Raw genomic sequence first — 21,787 nt, forward strand, 5'->3', positions numbered from 1 at the left:
TTGCAAGCCATTGACTACGCTACAATTTCAATCCCTCCATTGTAGCTCTGGCTGCGTATTCGGGGTTGTTGTCCTGTGGTCCTATAATACAAACACAAACTTTCCCCCGTACTTTTTTTTAAGGACAAGCTTTGAACAACAAGCCAACATTTTTACTGCTGCTACTACTCTGGATCTCTGTCGTGTAAAATACCATTAAAATTGCTGCTAAAAAGTTCAACGAATACTTTTTTTTTTCAATTCATCGTGATCACAGATGTTCTTAATTGTGAATGTTAGAAAGAAAAATCAATTTGTCCACATTCAACAGGCAGTTGTTATTTAAAACGATGGCAAAGGGGGGCGGGAAGAGATTGTGTAACTGAAATATGACTGCTGCAGTGTTGCTGTTGAGTCTGGACAGTGACATTAAATTGATTTACTACCTAATAGGAGCTGTTCTCGCGAGATCTATTTACTTTTCGGACCCGAACATCAGGGTGAGGGAGTTCTCGCTTGCTCCGTGGAGTTTATTGTTCACTTTGCAGCTCGGACAGAGTAGCCAATCAAAGTTCAAAGTCCTCCCACTGCTGTCTCTATCTGTTACACTCGAGGTTAATTTTAGTAGCGCGCAAACAGCCTTAACCCGAAGTGTCAATTTTGAAAATGGTTTCTTTGTAAGAAAGAAAGGCAGGGGAGGGGGGGAAGAGAAAGTTCTGCAGCGCTTCATTCGCAGATCAGATCGGCGGGACGTCCCTTCCCTTCAGCAACGTCGTTGGCTGATCTGAATTCCCCATCCGCTAGGACGCAAGAGTGGAGTCTCACTGAGTAGGCGTTTTCAAGCCGGGGAGAGAAGAAAAAGTGGTTTGTTTGCTCACTCTGCGTTAACTCCAAGGACGAGAGCCGAACATGGCCTTTCGCTCCTGCCTGCCCGACCGAGACGGAACGGCGAACTCCCTGAGGATGACCGAGAGGGATCGCTTGGAGACCACCGACGCCTTCGCGTGTCCAAGCCTGGAGCTCAGCAAAGCCGTCTCGGTGTCTCTGGGGTTGGACTCGCTGTCGTCTCCGCTCGGCGGTATGAGCCAGTGCCCCGGCAGCGCCTTCGCGGACTGCGACCCCGCCGGCGGAAACGGCTCCCGCGGGGCGCCGGAGTCGGGCACGGCTGGAAGGGCGAGCTCGGAGGGGAGCAGGCTCGTCCGAGACGGCAGGAGCCTCGAAGTGGACGAGTTTGGGGAGATGTGCCACGGCTTGCGGCAGGTGAGCTGCGTGGATCAGTTCAGCTCGGGGGAAATGGACAGTGCGCAGTCAATGACGCGCGGCTCGGTGATCTCCAGATTCGTTTGCAAGGACTCCAGCATGTTCATGAACTCGATAGCGGAGGTTCCCACGACCCCTCAACGGACTGAGGTCGGACCTTTGAAACCATACTCTGCCTACTCTGCCGAGGCGAACCTGTACAGAGAGACCCAAGGCGCGTGGTGCGCAACCGAGCGCGCGTACAGCGAGCGCCCCGAGCCGCGCAGAGGCGCGTACGATGGACCCAGTTTCTTGTGTAAATACTGCGGACAAACCTCTTTCGGACCCAGGCAGGAGTGCAGCTGTGTGTGGTACAGGAGAGGCGAGCGGGGCGGTAGAGGTGGAGCGCCTGTTGCGACGGTTCAGGCGTACGGCCAAGTGGAAAGTTACCCAGACGCGATTCCTCAAGGGCAAAGCACTTTTTCCACTATCAAGACTGAACCTTCCGTTTGGCTGCACTACACAGATCGCGGGTTCAGGTAAATCACTCATTCTGAGTTCCTGCTGTATTTATTTCAGACCAAGAGGACGGTCCTGTCCAGAGCCGCCCCAAGGCATAAGCAAAGTAAGCAGCTGCTTAGGGCGCTCGGGCCACCAGGAGGACCCCAAGAGCACTTGACCTGTCCCAAACAATATTTGTTTGTGCTGTGTTTGGACTTAGATTCAACACATTTTTAGTCGTAAAGAACGCCCCAGTAAGTACGTCAGAATTCCGACTTGGAAAGTCGGAGAGTCTCAGAGCCACACCAAACTCAGGATCCAAAATGGCTGGTGAAAGTAGAATAGAAACAATTAGGACATTTGAGGGTTTGTATTTCCTCAAAGCTGTGAATCACACAGTGCTATAAAGTCTATATGTGTAGACATGTTCTTTTAGTGTAAGCTGCTAGTTAGCCCAACAGCAATTAGCTGGATGAGTCAGACCTCCTGTGTTCACATTTATTTTTGAAAAAAAAGAAAAGAAAAGAAATGTCTGTAGTTGGATTTATTATTTAATCCTAGTCTGCTGCTCCTTGTGTCTGTGCCGGAGTCACGTTTTATGCCCTGTGTAATTGCAAACTAATCAATAATTAAATGATAAATAATTCTTTCCTTCCCGACTCTGCTGAGTCTGCATTGAAACGCTGCACTCCAGGCGCGAGTGCCAAACCCAACGAGTGAGGCGGAGAAATAACCTCGTCTTCACAATTTATTTCCACCTCTTTTTTTTATTATCATATGAACTGGAAATGGGTTCTACAATGAATTTCAGCTCAGGGTTCTATAAAACCTCGGTCTGGGTCTGGGTCCTGCCGCTTCTAATCGTCCGACAGGCTATCAGTCAATCTCTTCTGCACGTTGTGGAAAACAAAAGAGCAACGCGCTCAGGGATCTCGCCCGGCCTTTTGCTTTTAGAGCGCGGTGGTGAAACTCACTAACAGCACATTTCCATCCAAATTTCCCCTTTCCTTCAAAGGCCACATGTCATCAATAGACTGCTAATTCAAAGAACGTGACTATGCCCCGTTACTGGCCACGACTGGCATTGCTTCTCTGTGGAATCACGGCCCGTCCTGCGGCACCACCTGCATGTCTACATGTGAAGCAGTTTGAGCTCTAGCAGCCCGCTCCTCTCCTCTTGTCCTTGGCCAAGCTGTGTTTCGGCATACAGCCGGAGTAAAGCAAAGTTCACCCAGTCCGCAAACTTTCCAGAGACCTCCTCTTATTTGTCCTGCAGCCGCAGCGACTTCCAGACAAAGAGTTAATGTATCAGCGTGGCTATAAACAAGAGATACAGCACCTGTTGCTGATTCTGGGTCCAGAGGGGAAGAGTCTAGAAGTCACGGGTTACAGATTTCAAGAGCTGTGGCATTCTTTGATCACAAGTCTTTATTTGTGTCTCGGCTGAATTCACTTCTTGTGTCATCAGCTCTGTGATGAGGAAATTCACAGTTGTAATTGGATTGGATTTAAAGGGTTAGTGCTCTAATTCTGCACAAAGGAAAGCTCCCGCTGACCCTAATCTATTAATATATCCGATTTAATCTGTCTTTAAATTCTTTTACTGTACATTCACATCGAGGCCGAAAGAAATGAAACTGATTCTGAAATACTCTGAAAGGCAGGGGTCAGTATTAGGTTCTCCTGATATGATCACTGTGTTAAGAAAAAAAACAATTTTAGATTATTTATGCAATTTTTTGTACCAAAAATGTATAAGATGCATTGATGGGTTTTGTTATGGGCGATATGGCCTGTCACCCTGGGTGCCTTTGTGTTAGTGAGTGGTAAAAATAAATAAATCTTGTTCCTTATTGTCCTTTTGAATATGGAAGAGATTGTGAGACCTGGTAGGTAAAATGATAATATAGGCTGTACACCTCCGCTGGCTAATTGAGTTGGTATCTGCTTTATGATTCCTGCTCTGAGCTCCAGACGATCATTTGGTCAGCTCAAGTTCAGAATCCCTCCCATCTTCTCATCGGTTCTCCTCAAGATTCAAGCCTAAGCCATTTTTAAGTAAATTTACAATAAAAGAAACTGAGTTTATTAATTTATTAATCATCTGCATTCTGAGATTTTATTCATTAGTTTGTTGAGCCTGTATTGGAGGAACAATGCCTAACTAGTGGCAGGTTTTGATCTGAGTGATACTGCTCACCACCCAGGGCGCCATGACGGGGAGGGGGGGGGGGGGGGGTGTTGGCTTGAGTGCCCCCTCCGTTTGTTACGGCCAGTCATTGTAAGCACTGTTACGAATATGGGCGTACTCTTATCAGGATTCCTATTCAGCAAAAAGTTAAATCTGGACTGTGAGACTTTTTAATTAGCTATAGTTTATATTAAAAAAAAGCTGAACAGAGGTTCTGTAACTGAGTTTGAGATTTATGAAACCTTTCTGTTTGGGAAATAGCAAAAAAAAAAAAATCATCTACTCCTTGTGAACCCAATATTGTGTTTTGTAAATTGGTCCAGGGCAGCTTCATGCTAGAACCACCGTTGATAGCATGATCAAATTACTTTATTAAAAACAGAACATAAGTGTTTCTACTGCTGATGAACTAATATGTCATATTAGTTCTAATAATGTTCTATGTTACATTTTTGATTTTTATTTAGATACACAGACTTCATAAAAAAATATAAACACACACACACATTAAACCTAGCTGCAGCTTTTAAGTGCTTTTTGTGCCGATTAATATATCTTTTTGCCATAAAGATCTTTTTTAGAGGAACACTCACGTATTAGCTGGTTCGTTAGCATCGCTTTTTTGAATCTTTGCACCAAAATGTATCTTTTGTTTGAACGAAGCATTCTTTCAGCCGGCCGACCCGCAGTGTGCAGCAGATGTTGCGGCGGGTGGGAGCGCCGCGTTGCCGCTGAGCTGGAGACGTATCTCACCGCCAATTTCTTTGGCCTCTTATTTTAATGTCTTTAAACCGGGGCGACGCCATGAATGAAGGCTTTTAGCAATTTTGAAACCGTGACGCTCTCAAATCACGCTTCGGCTTCATAACCCCTACCGAGCTTGTGTCTGTGTGCACTTCCAGGCACGAGGATTTTTTCCCCGGCGTCTTCCTGTCAGACAGGAGAGTGTGTCAGGTGTGCGGCGACGACGCTTCAGGCTGTCACTACGGAGCGGTCACCTGCGGCAGCTGCAAAGTGTTCTTCAAGAGGGCCGCCGCAGGTGGGAGTGACGAACACACACACACACACACACACACACACACACACACATTCACTCAAGCATCCCTGAGTGCACATAAAAATTACAGTATGCATCCCCTGATTTAATTTCTTACACCCACTTACTCTCTGCTGCCCTCAGGGCACAGTGACCTGACATTATGAGGCCAAGCGGTTTGTTATCAGTAAACACCCACGTGGCGTTGCTATGAATAGAGGCCGTGGCAATGCGGACTTTGTTGTATGTCTCCAGGAAAGCAGAACCACCTGTGCGCCAGCCGGAACGACTGCACCATCGACAAGCTGAGGAGGAAAAACTGCGCCTCGTGTCGGCTAAAGAGGTGCTTCATGTCCGGAATGAGCTTGAAAGGTACAAAGCTATGGGCCATGGATACCTAAAGAGGAGAAAGGGGCCGTGCCTTGCCAAAGTGTTCATACCCCGTCGCTACAACAACAGCCTTCGGAGTAATGTGCTCCGAGTCTTACGTGATGGACCTGCGCGTAACAGTGAAGTGGGAGGAGAATGCTATGGGGTTGTCAAATGTTTTACAACTGGCAATCTGAAAAGTGTGGTGTGTGTGTTTGCGACACACCAACTTTTGCTTCTGCCACGGCTGTGAGTCACTACCAGGTTTACCCCTTTTGAGGGAAAACGTCTCCATTTCCCCTTGGTAGAACAGCTCAAGCTCAAGTTTCCCAACTGATTCTTAAATGGACTTCGCTCAGGCCTCTGATCATTTCTAACACTTCTTACTCAGGTCTTTAGCGGCCTCCAACAGGGACTGGCCTACGTTCAGCTCCACCCATCTTCTCCGCGCCTCTGACGCGGCTTTTCTGTCCCCATGGTTGAAAAGCACTCCCAAAGCATGATGCCTCCTCCACCATGCTTCCCAGATTAAAAATGACGTGTTTGGGGTTGGTCTTCTTCTTCTCATTCTACGAAGGTTAAACTTGTTAAGAACATTAGGAAATAATGCTAAGACTTTCTTCCAACTGAGCCGTGAATCTCAGCAGCCCCTCCACAGTTACTGCAGGTCCCTTTGCTGCTTCTCTGATTCATTTTCTAAAGGTCCGGAGCCGTGCCACACTCTTTATAATCGCTGCCCACGGTTTAAACTGTGCTCCAGGGTTACTGTTTTATAACCTAACCCTGTTTTAAACCTCTCCCTGACCTGTCCGTCGTCTTCACTCATCTTCATGATGCTTCCGGCATACCTCTGGGGGGCTTCAGAGAACAGCTGGATTTGTGTCGTGATTGCATTATACAAAGATGGCCTCTGTTTACTAATTAGGTGAAGAAAAATCGATTGCTCTGGATTTTATTAAGGGCTATCAGAGTAAAGGGGGCCGAAAAGAAATGCATGTAATACCTGTCCGATTTTTATTCGCAAAACATGTTGAAGAACAGTAGTGATCTGACTTCCACTTCACAGTTGGGCCTTACTGTGTTGGTATGATGTATATATAGAAACAACAACATTAAAACACATTAGAGGTGGACAAAATAGAAGTTTTGGGAGTCTGAACGGTTTTGTAAGCTGCTGTGTTCATTATGCGTTTGGATAAAGAAGGGTTCAGCGTGGCCAAAACGTCATGCCTTCCACAGACCGGCGCAATTTTGCTGTAATCGCGCGCTGCTGTTTTCTGTGTCGGGACGTCTGGCCAAATTAGAGCGAGTTTTTAATTGAACCGGAGCGTCCCGTTTTAACCATTTGTCCTCCTCCCTGCCTGTGTTGCCGCTGCGCGATCACAGGCCGAAGGCTGAAGGGAGCCGGACAGACGAGGAGCGGAGAGGAGGAGCAGCAGCCTGCTGCCTGGGGGCATGGAGAAAGGGAAGGGCGGCACGACGTTGTCTTGGAGCCGGGAAGCGCTGCTGCCAGGGCTCAAGGTGGGGAGGATTAGTGGCTCACAAGCTCAAAAATCAAAGACATTTCCAAAGAGTCTGACCATATATATATATATATATATATATATATATATATATATATATATATATATATATGCACACTGCTACTCCTGATTTCTGTGTTAACTTCTGCAGGGCCTCAATTTTCGGGGATCCCCCCAACGATGCGCTCCTGCCTCTCCCTGCTCACCATCCTGCAGTCCATCGAGCCCACCGTGGTCAACGCCGGGCACGACCCCGCCCAGCCCGACAGCCCCGCCTCCTTGCTCACCAGCCTCAACGAGCTCGGGGAGCGACAGCTGGTTACCGTGGTGCGTTGGGCCAAGGCCATACCAGGTAAGCCAGGGACGAACCGCGGTGAGGAGGAGCAGACGTTGTTCCTGGAAGCGCTCTGAGCTGCAAATACCAACGGCGGCTACGTGTGGTTAAATCTGCGCCGCGCCATCTCAAAAGTCGAGCATACCTGTGTGACTCACACTAGATTGTAGCGATATTGAAATGTGTCAAAACGCAGCCGTGAGAAGCAAGCAGTACCCTTTGGCTCTGTGCATGGCCCCTATAGGGCTCATTCAGGATTAGATTTTTTTTTTTAAGTTTGTAATAAAACGACGATAAAGCAGTTCTTTCACTTGATTTGCGCAATCACATGCACAGCAAACCGGAGATCTTTTATACGAGAAGTGGAGGTGGGGAGGCAGTGCGCCAGAGTGGAACGTGAACCGAGGATGGAACACGTAAAGCATTTCCCATCCGAGTAACCGTCTCATAAAAACTGCTCAGCAGCACAAAAACAAAGATTGGATAGGTCGTCTGGACGGGTTCTTCCTTGTTGAAACATTTAGTCTCCTCTTCGCGTAAGAACAACAAAATGGCATCGCTGGCCACTAACCCCTTAGCACCAGAACCCGCTGAAAGAATCCCGCTCTGAAATGCTGCGTGCCGAAAAAGCAGCTCCCGCCTAATAACATCTGGCCGTTCCCGCTGGGGTGCTTGACACGTACTTGTAGTGCAGATAGACGACCCGACTGTGAGGAAGGCCGCTCCAAAGCCGGAGACCTCCCTGCAGGACCCACCAAACAGGTCTGCTGCCTGGCATGCCAGCTCTGCCGCCATGCCAGGCACCGCGCCGCCTGCGTAACTGCAGCACAGCAGGTCACAAACATATCCAGCAGGCTGCAAAAAAAACAATTCCCTCTGGCTCCGCCCATCCATGAAATCTACTGACTCACACCACTACAATGTTTTTTGACCTTTTATACATTGTTGCTTTTATATCTGAAGTACTCGGACTGGGATATGTTCTATTCTCAGGACGTGTTTCACTCTGAAGGATCACTTGCCTCCCGCCGCCATTTCCCCAAATACATGATCCTCGGCTTCTTCCAGCGCACGCCTGGCGACGCTTTTAAAAGGGTCGTAAAACAGGGGTTCACTCAAACCACTGCGACCTTTTTTTGGAACCGGAGTGGCTTCGGCACATTGGAAGTCCGCTTTGCTCTCGTCCCCCCTCTCAGATTTGAGCCTCCGGGTCCGACTAATCTGGATTTAAACTGCTTAAAGATACCGTAACTGCAGGTAAAATTTCAGCTGCCTGTAACCTTTGAAAAGAACCTCACTTCAAAAGTCAGGAACCTGAGCTATCCCTTTAACACCAGCGCAGGCTGGCGCAGAGCAAAGCAGGCTGTTCAGGTATTAACCACTAGAGGGAGATGTGTTGCCGCTCATGTAGATGGAGAACTGAACACAGGCAGCACTGTCTCCTGTGGAAGCCCTGCTGTTATCAGGCTCCATGTTCATTTAACTGAACCAAATAGGGTATTATTAATAGAATAGCGTTCCACTTAGTTTTGAGCAGAACATTATTATTTTTTTTAATCATCTTTTTATTGTCTGATCAGGTTTCCGTGACCTGCATGTGGACGATCAGATGTCAGTGATTCAGCTGTCGTGGATGGGGGTGATGGTGTTCGCTTTGGGCTGGAGGTCCTACACGCTCACCAACTGCTCCATGCTCTACTTCGCTCCCGACCTGGTCTTCAATGAGTAAGTTCTACAAAAAAGTTTCGTTTTTTTTTTTGTTTGTTTGTTTTATTCATTTATTTCTTTTCATGACGTCCCCTGGCATCTAACTTTAAGAAGTTTTCTGTCTGCCGCTTAAGCGTCGACAAAAGTTTTCCGAGGCTGTCGCCTCGTCTTTGTCGAGCGGGAATAAAGTTTTTATGGGCGTAATCAGCCGCATTAATCGCAGCGGCGTGGGGTTTCGCCCGGAATATCGAGAGATTTTCACCTGTCACCGTCACTGGGAGGGGGAGCCACAGCGGAATACGAGCTTCAGAGGAAGACTGACTAATCAAACAGTAAAAAAAAAAAAAACGTCTGTTTGTCAAGGCGAGGCGGTAAACAAGCGCGTTGCGATCTCAGCGCATCCTTCTGCGTCTGAGACGCGTGGCCGCAGAGGGATCACCTCTGATGATTTATTCCATTTTATCTCCTTACAGGAGCCGTCGTCTCGTCGACGCGTTCCCTTTTTGTTCGAACGTGATGTGTGCTGGTTTCGCGCCGCAACCTTCCAGCCTCCACCCACAAGCTGTCTTTAACTTTGACTTGCTTCTTTTGTCTTTGCTTTGAACTTTCCCCAAAAAACTTGCTGCCGCTTTTGACACAAATGGCAATGCGCGATAATACGTGTAGACGGCGCCTTGCCAAAAGGGCTCGTACTCATAGAACGGTTGTTGAAACTGTTATTTGAAATCTCGTGGAAGAAGGAGCCAAAACTGAACCTCTTAGCTTACGTGCAAAGCTAACTTTGCACATGAACACCCCCCCACTGTAAGACATGGTGGTGGCAGTGTCATGCCGGGGTGTGCTTGTGATCGCAGAGACGTGAACCGTTGACCGCTTTCAGACGCGCGGTCCATAAATCTGGCTTTTTGTGGCTAGAAGGAAGCCATTGTGGGAAAAACGGCATTAGAATTCCAGTTTGAAGTTTGCTCCAAGCCATCAGGGAGACGCGTTCTGGTCAAAGGAGACCAAAATTGAGCTTCTTGGGCAGCATCTAATAAATACACGATTGGTTGGGGGGAAACCTAACTTTACGTCACCCTGAGTATGGCGTCCTCACAGCGAAACGTGGTCGCAGCAGCGTGCTGCAGGCGTGCGTTTCTCTAGCCGGGCACAGAGTCGACGGAGCTAAACACGGGGCAGTCCTGGCAGAGAACATGTCAGCGGCTGTAAAAAGACTCTTGAGTTTCAGCCTCCGGCAGAGACAGCGACCCGACACAGGCAGACGAAGCTACAATAGAAGGGTTTACACCGAAATAGGCGGCGGCGTTTTAACGGGCCAGTCAAAGTCGGATTTAGAATCCGTGGGAACGCTCGAAAAGTTTTCAGGGTTCAAAGACGCTTTCCGTCCAGTCCGACTGAGATGGTGTTATTTTCCAGAGGAAAAGGAAAGGCAAGGCAAGGTAAATTTATTTATATAGCAAAATTCAGTACAGGGACAATGCAAAGTGCTTTACGTGATTAAAATATAGCAAATTAAAACAGAATAAAAGCAAGTAGGAATAAAATGTAGATAGAAATTAGAACAAAGAAGTGGTGATTCAGTTAACTAGAACAGTTGAAGGCAATCTTAAACAAATGTGTTTTTAATCTTGATTTAAAGGAACTCAGGCTTTCCGAACCTTTACAAATTTCTGGAAGTTTGTTCCAGATAAGTGGAGCATAGGAACTAAATGCTGCTTCTCCGTGTTTGGTTCTGGTTCTAGGTATGCAGAGAAGGTTGGAACCAGAAGACCTTAGTGGTCTGGAGGGTTGATACCCTGATAACAAGTCTGTGATGTATTTAGGTGCGAAGCCATTTAGGGATTTATAGACTAACAGAAGTATTTTAAAGTCTATTCTCTGAGCTATAGGGAGCCAGTGTAAGGACTTTAGAACTGGGGTTATATGATCTACTTTCTTAGTCTTAGTGAGGACACGGGCAGCAGCGTTCTGGAAAAGGGGGCAATTTTCTGTCTCTAAGGTGTTACAAAAGGCCCGCGAGTCCTTGTTTGTTATTTAGCAGGATCGGCGTAAATGTGGCTGAAACACAAAATGCTCGTCGAATTTGCAACAACCGTAGAAAAGCGCGGATCATTTTGGTCCCACTTCACCGCGAGGCACTGCGTTGTGTTGGTCTGCCCCATTAAAACCCCAGTGAGGTGGTGTTTGTGGTTGTGACTCGACAAAATGTGAGAAAGGGGGCGGACCCCACTGCTTAGCACTCAAGTGAGCTGCTGTGCTGACGGGGGGTGTCGTCCGGATGACAGGGAAGGAAAAATAAGTAAAGTTTTCTTGAAATGAGCGTATTTGTGCTTGATCTGAGCAGGAAATTAAGATGATTTGCCCATGGAATCAGTATCTTGACCCCCTAAAATAAAGATTAGATATACTGCACTTGAAATAAGATGATGGAGATAAGTTGTTCCCATTTTAAGTAATAAAATCTTATTGCATCGGCAGATCGTCTTATTTACCAGCTTAAGTCAAGGACAAACACACTTGTTTCAAAAAAATGGAACTTATTTTTTAATTCCCTTTTGCAGCGTTGGCCTTTCCAGTTTCTTCTGCCGTTTTGTGTGACACTAGAAAAACATTCCCTGTGCATTAGACCTCTGTCGCTCCTCCTGGGCTGCCGGTGACCAGCATGGGTAGCGGATACGCCTGCCCGTGTTGCTGACCCTCATTTTTCTCTGCCTATCCGTCGTTCTTCTTTTCCATTATCCATCTAGCTCATTTTTCCTCTCACCCCCGCTGCGCCTTCTCCGTTCTCCTCCCTTCTTGTCCCCGCGACTATTAATCCTCTTCCTCCCCTCTCTCTGTGTGTTTCTGTCAGAACATCTCCTGGCTTCACACCTCTGCTTTTGTCGCACCTCGTATTCAATCTCTCCTCTCTCCGCCGCCTCTAATGCTTTTTTTTTTTTTCTCGTGTTTTTTTTTTTCCTTCTTCCCCCAACCTCCTTCCCAGCCAGCGTATGCAAGTGTCCAGCATGTACGAACACTGCGTGAGGATGAAGCTGCTCGCCCAGAAGTTCTGCAAGCTGGAGGTTACCGAGGAGGAGTTCCTCTGCATGAAGGCCCTGGTCCTCTTCAGCATCAGTGAGTCAGCTGGCATCATCCTCCTAAAACGCAGACCGAGCCTCGACCGCGCAAAGTGAAATACGACTTGGACGGAGCGCGGCCTGTGCTCTGGAGAATTGATGGTGGTGGGGGGAATAAAGTCTGTGAGAGTTATTGTTGTGTTCTGGCTTTGTGGTCACAGTGCCAGTGGAGGGCCTGCGGAGCCAGCGCTGTTTTGACGAACTGCGGACCTCCTACATCAAGGAGCTGGACCGCTTGGCGAGCCACCATGGGGAGACCACCCGGACACAGAGGCTGTTTCAGCTCACGCAGCTCCTGGACTACCTCCAGTCGGTAATACATGGGGACTCTGTGACCCGCCCGCCTTCGCTCCTCGCATGCGTCTGATCGGTTACGTAAGGGTCGTTTTTTTTTGTCATTGGCCTACTTCAGTAGAAAGACATTTGGATCTCGGAGCACAAACACTGTAGTTGGCTCCCAGCAGTACAGCGTCGGTTTATTTTTACCTAGCACCTCCAGCTTGCTGTAACAGAGTCGGTGATTCTGCTTGAATACATTAAAAAGTTTCCTGGCAGGCGGGTTTCGCTGCACTCCCTCTCGTTTCCTCTGCTCTGGCTCCCCCTGCTGGCCACAGACTGTCCCTACTGGATTTAACAACGTTCCTGGGTAGTTTTGCTTTCTAGGGTGGCCATTTTCATAACACCAAAAAATAAGGACACTTTTCAAGACTCAACAAAGCTAGGATACAAACTTAAACAATCTTATCAAGCCTGTGACATAGTACGACTCTGTTGAACTCGTGTGAAGGTCTACTTCTTGTAGGTGTGGCCTTTTCTGGCTGCTTCCAATAGTTTTTTTTTTTATTAAACTTCCTGTACATGTCTGTGCACTCCAGTGTGAAGTTGACACCCATTTGCAGCGCTCATGTCTCCATGCTGAGGACATCGCTGAAAAGATGCGCTCTGTGTGTGCATCGCTGCATGGAATTTAGGCGCTGACTTTTCTGACCCTGGGTCACCGGGGGGGGGGGGGGGCTTCAGGCCCCGCTCCTCGCTGTGGCAACCTTCCACTTCTGGGGAGCTCAGAATAGCTTCCACCATGCCGTATTCCTCATAGAGTCCGTCCATATCAGTTTTTCAGCGTGCAGGCCTGGACCCCATCACAGTACTCTTCGTAGGACGCAGCAGCTGTGAGGCTGAGCTTTGACAGTTCGCTGTGAAAGCCGTCCTCAGAGAAGTCCTACCTCTCGCTCAAATACTTCTTTGCCCTTTCATAGAACTGAAGAAAACCAGCCTTTCTTTGTCTAATTAAGATGCTAGTTGCTTAACTCTGAGGTTTACAGCAAAGCCGGGGAAAAAAATGGTCCTTCGGCCTCCTCTCAGGTTTCAGTCATCACTTTAAAGACAGAGGTCACGCTTCGGCACAGCCAGAGAACACCTTAGGAAAGGGCAGCACATCTCAGACACTTCTGTGTAGGGCTGGGCGATATGGATAAAAAAATAAATCTCAGATTTTATGATACCAAATCCGATTAATCGATTTTTTCCTCCTTTTTGTTTCATAAAAAGAAATTATTTTAAAACCTTGCTTTTTATGTCAAGTATTTTGTCAGGGAGTTGACCTGAATTCAAAGTGCAACTAAAAGCAAGCTGTGAAACATGCTTGTAAAACAAGATGGCAGCCGTGCCATTATAAACAATGAAAATATAACAAAACATTTGCTGCTAGTGGTATTACACATTGAGCTAAGAACAGGCTTCACTGCACTTGTGAACTTCAAACTAAGTTAAAAAAAAGTAAATAAGTAAATGAAGTACCTCGTATTATGGTAAAAATAAAGTTTCCACTTAACAATATTTTGACAATACATTTGCCTAAACATATATTCAGCATCACATGTTGTTCTCTTCATGGAAACCCAACGAGTGTATTGGCAAAATAAAATCCAGATTTTCCAAAAATGAAATCTTAAAGAATTGTAAATTCGAATTAATCGATTAAATCGATTTATCGCCCAGCCCTACTTCAGTGCTGTCTTTAGCAAAGCACCTTCAAAAAATCTTAGGACATTCTTCTTCACCTAAAGATAGCTGGTCAGAGGCTTTCAACGCTTAAGCATTCAGTGGATGGACGGCAACAAAGACAGCCGCCGTGTGATGACGCGCCGCCTCCACAAACTCACAGAACTCTTCCAGCCGCGCTGCTCTACTGGCCGAGGGGCCGGAATGGCGGTACACTTTCAGCACGACGTTTTCAACGTCTGGATATCTTGTGGTACCGTGCAAAAACACGCGCTAAACAGTTTGCAGCAGGCACGTCCCTTTGAGCCGCTTTCACCTTTTGATAAACACTGTTGTGTCTCCCATAGTTGTCTGCTGTATATGCTGAGATGTTTTCCACATCAGACATCTCCGGTTCTGCCGCTCGCTGATTTGCTACAGCGTCCCGTGTCTCGTTCCTGTCACCGTAGAAGTCGAGCAAAGCGTGCTGCACGCCAGGGCTTAAAGTGAAAGTACCTCAATACCACGGGGAAAACACTTGATCGTCCCTTTGTTTGACGCATCACTCGCCAGCGAAAAATGCAGACCGTTTTCTTTTAAATAGTCCAAATTTGCCTGGATGGACTAGGGTGCCAGGACATTTTCACACACTGCCTTAGCTTTAGTTTTTTCCACAGTTTACCCCTGTAGCTATTAATGAGTCGTTGTAGATTTCTCGGTCAACTTTTAATCCACAGTCTACTCTCCTGTATGATTGGTGATGCTTGATGGTGGGATAAACTTTGCAAGGTTCTGCAGCAGACATTCTGTCATCCTGGGGAGACGTGGCTTCATGGAAAAAGGAAAAAAAGTGAAGAGGTACCCGCGCTTCCATTGCTGCTCCTGTACATCCACATCACATCGGCACAGAGTTCAATATGCTTGGCAGTCATCCTTCCTGCTTTTGGAGTTAAATCCATGTTCTTTGGTCCATTCGGGAGTAAATGTGGTTTTCGTTTAGGCATTTTTGCGGTATGCAGGTCTGCCTAGCTGCTGACCTGACATCAACCTCGTCCACATTGCTAATCTGATAACGTTTCAGTACCGTTAACCGATAAAATGTCTGATATTTATTGAACATAAAATTCATCCAATAAAAAGTCACACACTAACATCAGAATCACGCTCAAATTCATTCGGCAAGTTTGTGGGTGCAGACGAGGAATTTGAGTCCAACGCTTGCATCGTGTAAAAAAAACAAAACAAAAAAAAAAACAGGCGGACAAGCAGAACAGCAGCTTCAATCTATAACAAAAAAAATCTACTGGGAAAAGATAAGAACAGGGGCAAGTACAAAGGAGTTTTTGTTCTTTTGCATACACGCATATCTGTGTATATATATATATATATATATATATATATATATATATATATATATATATATATATATATATATATATATATATATATATATATATATATCGAGAGAGAGAGAGAGAGAGAGAGAGAGAGAGAGAGAGAGAGAGAGAGAGAGAGAGAGAGAGAAAATTTTATGACAGTGGTGTCATATATATATATATATATATATATATACATATATATATATATATATATATATATACACACATATATATATATATATATATATATATATATATATATATATATATATATATATATATATATATATATATATATATATAGGGCCTTCTTACGGATGGAGTCGATGTGTGGGGACTCAGGGAGAGAGGGTGGTTCCTAGTAGTGTTGCACCGATACCGATACCAGTATCGGGCGGGGCCCGTTCCAGCACTAAAATGGTGGTATCGGTGTCGGCGAGTACCAACAAATAGGCCACCGATACCATTTTGATGTTTGTATGTCACTTGAACGCAGCCTTCTTTCTCCAGATTAGTATTATACATGTTATATAAGTTCATGAAAGTTGCACTATTTTGGCCTTTGAGAGCCAAAATCTTATTCAACTATTCTCATCCATTCCAGGTAGGCAATAATAAGTTCTACTACCCTAAGTAGTATGCAGTTCTTCATATATGCACACCAACACATCAATTTCAAACAGATGGTATCGGTATCGGCCAATACTGCACAGCCAGGTATCGGGGCCAAAAAATGGCATCGGCGCAACACTAGTTCCTAGGGACTAGAAGTAATCCACAGTAGACACAGTGTCCACCAGCACTACCTGGTTTAGCTGGGTGCACCAGCGGACCAATTGATCCACCTGCCGTCTGTGTGCGGACTCATCACCGTCCTGGATCAGACCAAAGACAGTGGTGTCATCTGCAAACTTCAGGAGTTTCACAGACGGGTCTGCCGATGTGCACTCACTTGTATACAGAGAGAAGAGGAGTGAGGGAGTGAACACACCCCTGGGGGTGTGGGGTGGAGGAGGGGGTGGGGAGTCCCCAGCCTCACCTGCTGCTGGCAGGTGGAGGACGGCACTGTGATCCAGTGAGCTTCTGATGGAGAATGTCTGGGTTGATTGTATTGAAGGTCAAGCTGAAGTCTACAAATAGGGTCCTAGCGTAGGTTTCTGGGTGGTCGAAGTTTAGACCCAGGTTGACAGCATCCTTTGTTTCTCTGGACTGCCTTTAGTTTGGATTATTTGCTTCTTTAAATGTCACAAAATGTATTTCCATCTAGAGTTGCATAACTCTTAGATCCTGTAGAAATGAGGGGACAGTGGGGCCATTCCAAATTCGTCTCCAGCACATCCCAACACTTTCAGTGAGGATAAGATGTGGACTCTGGTTACCAGTCTGCGTGCAAGAAGATGTTTCATCCTTTTTGAAGCATCCTTGTTCAGTCTGAGCCTAATCCAGTCCTGGCATTGTCGATATGCCAGGACACTGCCAGGAACATGGATGTGTCATCTGGAAGAAGACATGCCATGCCGGAATAACCTGTTTTTGTCTTGATGTTTTTTGCAGTCAGGTCCTCGGCTGATTTTTTTCTTAGGGTTCATGACGTTGCTGAACCTAGACAAGACGGACTTCAGTAACCCCAGATCATAGCCCCGCCTCCACAGGCTCATCCTGTTGGCAACTTCATGCATCCGCCACTCCTGATCAGGGTAGATCTGGACTGATCAGACCACATGGTCTTCCTCCATTGCTGCAAAGTCCAATCTTTATGCTCCCCCAGTCTCACTGATCAGTGCTTTTTTAAAAGCTTAAGTGCTCATGAAATGTTTTTACTTTCATCACTGAATTTGTCAAAGATGTTGTTTTTTGTTGCCGTTTTTTTTTTTTTTTTTGGACAATTTCAACTCACCAAACGATCCCGGATCATTTAACCTTTTTTTCCAAACACCATCTGTCCAGTTTGTGGTGGACATCTCTTAACCCAATTTTGCTAGTTTCATCAATCTCCAATCAGGTGTTCTTTACGTGATGCTCAGACCCTTCTGAAGCAGATTAACATATTTTCCGCGACCACACGATGTCTCTTCTCACATGGTTGTGTGGGAAATGAGAAGCTACTCACTCCACCAGTTGGGGTTAAATAACTTGTTGTCAGCTGAAACATACTCCTCCTTGCAGTAATCATCCAATCGAAGGTTCTTACCTGTTTGCTTGGTTAAATCCAGATGGTGACTTTTTCTTAGACAGGTTGAATATTTGATTGGGTCTTTGTGAAGATAAATCAACACAAAGCTAGTGCATAATTGTGTGTGAAGTGGAAGGAAGAAAATTTGTGGGTTTTTTTCACGTTTTTACTACTAAACTAAAAGAGTACTTTTAATCTGACAAACAAGCCTCTTAGAAATACATATTTTTATTTATTGAATATGCATGCTTTGTACCTAAATTTTTTCATCCCTATATATATAGATAGATAGATAGATAGATAGATAGATAGATAGATAGATAGATAGATAGATAGATAGATAGATAGATAGATAGATAGATAGATAGATAGATAGATTACTTTTAAAAACCATATATTACTTTCCTTCACCTTCTCACCTACGAGCTTTCTTGTGCTGGCTTTTAAAAAGAATCTTTGTAATACATTGAAATTTATAATTGTAACATGACAAATAATGCAAAATAGTTCAATGGGGTGTGAATACTTTTGGGTTAGTGTCTGAACATCTGCGCTAACGTGTTATGAACTGTTGGAGTAATAAACTATATATACATTTTTTATTAGTAATGTCCTCTCTGGATAGTTTAAAACCTCCCAGGAATGCTTTTTTCCCCCCCAGGCAAACCAGACCGACTGAGGGGAAATTAGCAGCAGACGCTTGGTTTCTAAAAGTAATAAATTACGCTGCATTTCTTTACATTCGCTGAAGTCAGAGACAGTAAGCATGGCTAGACAGCAACCTGAAGACACACAGAAGGTTTTGCCAGATTAAAGGGGTCACCGTGCGTGTTCCTTCCCTATCCATCCTCCGCCATCATTTCTCACCCTCTTTCTCCGTCTCTTTCTGTAAAACATCTGGGCACGTTTGCCTCCAAGATAAATTCCTTCAGTAAAAGCTGAAATAAATCACCGGCTGAGAGCTTGTTTATCATGCAGACATGTCGGGCCGGCTGTGAGCTTTCTTTCTGCCAAAATTTATCTCTCGAATATTTGTCGTTATGACCCGAGGGAGCGCCTGAGAACAGAGTCGGTATTTAGACAAAGTAAATGTTTTTAGTGAGGGAAAAGCTTACAAATCACTTATGGTTATGGATGGGACTGCTTTCTCACTGTATGTCTTTCTATTTAAGAAAATGAATGCATCCGCAGCTCCATTAGTCTACTGAGATTTTTTTTGTAACGAGATGCTAACAAATATTCCACCACTAGGGGGAGCAGGCCGACCACTTTTTCTCCTGAAGTAGCTGGAGAACTTGAGTGAAAACAATTCAACCACCAGAAGACAAACTCCTGAGATCATTGATCGGGGTGTAACCCCAAGAGGATCAGATCTCTCCTGCAGAGAATAGTTTTTGTCCTCTTAAATGCTCAGCTATGTGTGTCATGAGCTGGAGAGCAGCCAGAGAGGAGACCGAAGAGCAGAACTGATTAAGGTCTCGCAGTTCAGGCTTTTTTCCCCTACTCTTATATAGATATATAGAGCCTAGAATACCATCATATTATATATATATATATATATATATATATATATATATATATATATGGTTGTCAAATTTTTGGACACACCTTATTCAATGGGTTTGTCTTTGTTTTTATTACTACCTCTGTGAACTCATTCAAGACTGTTGGAAAATGATTTTAGGGGATTTTGGGGGGGGGGGTCTATTTTCAAGAATCTAAAGTATGACAGATGCTTGCAGTTTTTTTTCTCAATTTCTGGTTTGCTGCAAAATTCTAAATACTTTTGCTTCACAGTTTTGATATCTTCACATTAATATAGTAATACAAAATAATTAAATAAGAGAAGAATCATAGAATTATTAGTGTGTCTCAACTTTTCACCCGTTGTGTCTCTCTCTCTCTCTCTCTCTCTCTCTCTGTACACACACACACACACACACATATATATATATGTGTGTGTGTGTATAAAACCATCTCTCTCTCTTGCTCTACCTTCTTCCCTTCATTTTAGGTGGTGAGAAAGTTGCACCAGTTCACCTACGACCTCTTCATCCAGGCCCAGTCCCTGCAGATGCGCGTCAACTTCCCGGAGATGATCTCTGAGATCGTCAGCGTTCACGTGCCTAAGATCCTCTCGGGCATGGTCAAGCCCATCCTTTTCCACAACACCACATAAGGCTTCCCGGCCACGTCTGGCAAATCGGAAACACGAGGACGCTTTAGGTTTTCTTTTTTTTTTTTCTTTTTTTTTTTTACAAGGTGACAGAGGCTTTGATTCGGGGAGGGAGATGGCGCATTCATCCAGCGTTTTGTAATCCATGAACGCCCCCTCCGCTCTCCTTTCTCACTGCCCGCTTACCGCATCACACACCTCACATGTTGTTGTTTTTTTCGGGGAAGGGGGGGGGGGGGGGGTGGAAGCTGATCACAACACTTGCATGCATTCCTGCACACATCAACCAATGAAGCTGGGCATGTAAAACCTCTTCAGCTCTTCTTACTGATCACTGTCAGCCAAAAGACGAAGCTAGTGGCGTAGTGAGAAAAACGTGTTTGCAGAGTTCTCATCCCCAACAGCTTTTCTTCTGTGTGCTGCGGTATGACATTTGAACTAGCTTTTTTTTTTTTTTTTTCCACAATGAATGTTATTGTGTGCACCTGAGAGTGAGAGAAAAAAAAAAACCTGCTTGATTGACAGTTAATAATAAGGCAGTTGTGACTTGCATGCTAAGAGGAAAAGCTATCTCGCCAGAAGGCATGTAAAAACATTTATAAAAGCTGTTCTCATGTCTCAGAAAAAAAAAAAAAAATCTTCAAGAAAAAAAAAACAACCCTTGATGAATAGTTTTGTGTATTGCTCAGTGTGTAAAAATGAACACCTTTAAAGTGCAAGTGACTGCGGCAAAGCTGATTTTAAGTGTATATTTATGGCAAAACAAAAAAAAGATGACTCAAGACGCGAGTGTGGAACATGTTTAGACAAAAGGAGTCTGTCAGACTTGTTTGTCAGTTAACACTGTGGGGTGACTTTCTAAAAAAGAAGCCTTTTGGAGTGCCAAAAAAAGTACAACTTTTTCAAAGTGGATATTTCATACTGCTGTGGAACTTTTCTACCGTTTCTTAAAGGTGTTCTTTGCAAATGCTTTCTTGTGTGTCGTCATGTGTTCATCGTGGCTTCGATAATAAATGTCCAGCAAAGACACTCCTCATTGGTCTCTGTGTTTCTTGCAAAAAGTGGAGTTGGATTTAAAGTGCTGAAATGTGGAATACTTGCTATTTCGCAAATGTCATACATGTGAAAGATATTACCATACATACAACTGAAAATAACAGTAAACTTAAAATGGACAGGTAAAACTCAGACACGCTAAAATAGAAAAACAAGATAGTTACAAACTGTTAAAATAGTTCAAATGAATTAAAAGTAATTCAAAAAATAGAGTCAACCTCTTAGGATGTGCAAAATGTTTCCGCAAAGAGGCGTGTTTTAAGAAGAGTCTTAAACTCAGAGAGAGAGGAGGCCTGCCTGACATCCTGGGGCAGATTATTCTAACTGTGGAGCTGCTACAGCGAAGGCACAATCTACACTTAATTTCGGTTTTGATTTAGGGACAACAAAGGGCTTCTGGGTGGCAGACCTTAGGGAGCGGGCAGGTATATGGGAGTGCAGCAGCTCAGAAAGGTGGGGCGCAAACCATTAAGAGATTTAAAAGCAAACAGGAGAACTTCAAAATGGATCCTAAAACGCACAGGCAACCAATGAAGGGAATTTAAGATGGGGGGTAATGTGCTCAGACCTTTTTGTTCCGGTTAAAAGTCGTGCCGCAGCATTTTTGCGCAACCTGCGGGCGCCTGATGGATGCCTCACTAACCCCAAGATAGAGTGAGTTACAGTAGTCCAGCCTAGATGTCACAAATGCACGAATCACTGTTTCAAAAAGCTGCCTTGATAAAAATTTCTTTACTTTAGCTGGCTGCCTCAAAAGAAAAAAGATAGATTTAACAACCGCCCAAATCTTGCTTTCAAGTTTAAGATCGGCATCCATCTTAGATCCCGGATTTGTGATAGCTGGCCGAACATATTGTGCCAGAGAACCAAAGATTTATGTTGGAGATGTCAGATGTGCCACCGAAAACCACCACCTCTGTTTTTTGCTCATTCAAATGTAAAACGTTTGAGGCCATCCAGGACTTTATATCATTGAGACATTTCAACAATGAATCTAATGAGAAGCTCTTGGCTTTTTTAAGAGGCAG

General features: G+C 45.0%; 1 protein-coding gene across 1 annotated transcript; it reads left to right on the forward strand.

Moving 5' to 3' along the window:
- The first annotated feature begins 449 nt into the window (after positions 1-449).
- Positions 450-20,739, forward strand: LOC105931285 (androgen receptor). The gene is made up of 9 exons (XM_012869900.3): positions 450-1,757; positions 4,813-4,949; positions 5,202-5,318; positions 6,702-6,836; positions 6,990-7,190; positions 8,753-8,897; positions 11,863-11,993; positions 12,157-12,308; positions 19,542-20,739. Exons 1-9 carry the CDS (start codon positions 889-891, stop codon positions 19,704-19,706), a joined length of 2,052 nt encoding a protein of 683 aa, XP_012725354.2. The 5' UTR covers positions 450-888; the 3' UTR covers positions 19,707-20,739.
- Positions 20,740-21,787: the final 1,048 nt, after the last annotated feature.

Source organism: Fundulus heteroclitus, unplaced genomic scaffold (assembly GCF_011125445.2).
Source record: "Fundulus heteroclitus isolate FHET01 unplaced genomic scaffold, MU-UCD_Fhet_4.1 scaffold_516, whole genome shotgun sequence".
In the NCBI taxonomy this organism is placed as follows: Eukaryota; Metazoa; Chordata; class Actinopteri; order Cyprinodontiformes; family Fundulidae; genus Fundulus; species Fundulus heteroclitus.

Coding starts and splice junctions, on each gene's coding strand:
- LOC105931285 (XM_012869900.3), top strand. CDS start 889: ATGGCCTTTCGCTCCTGCCTGCCCGACCGAGACGGAACGGCGAACTCC. Junction 4,950..5,201: donor CTTCAAGAGGGCCGCCGCAG/GTGGGAGTGACG, acceptor GTATGTCTCCAG/GAAAGCAGAACCACCTGTGC. Junction 11,994..12,156: donor CCTGGTCCTCTTCAGCATCA/GTGAGTCAGCTG, acceptor TTGTGGTCACAG/TGCCAGTGGAGGGCCTGCGG.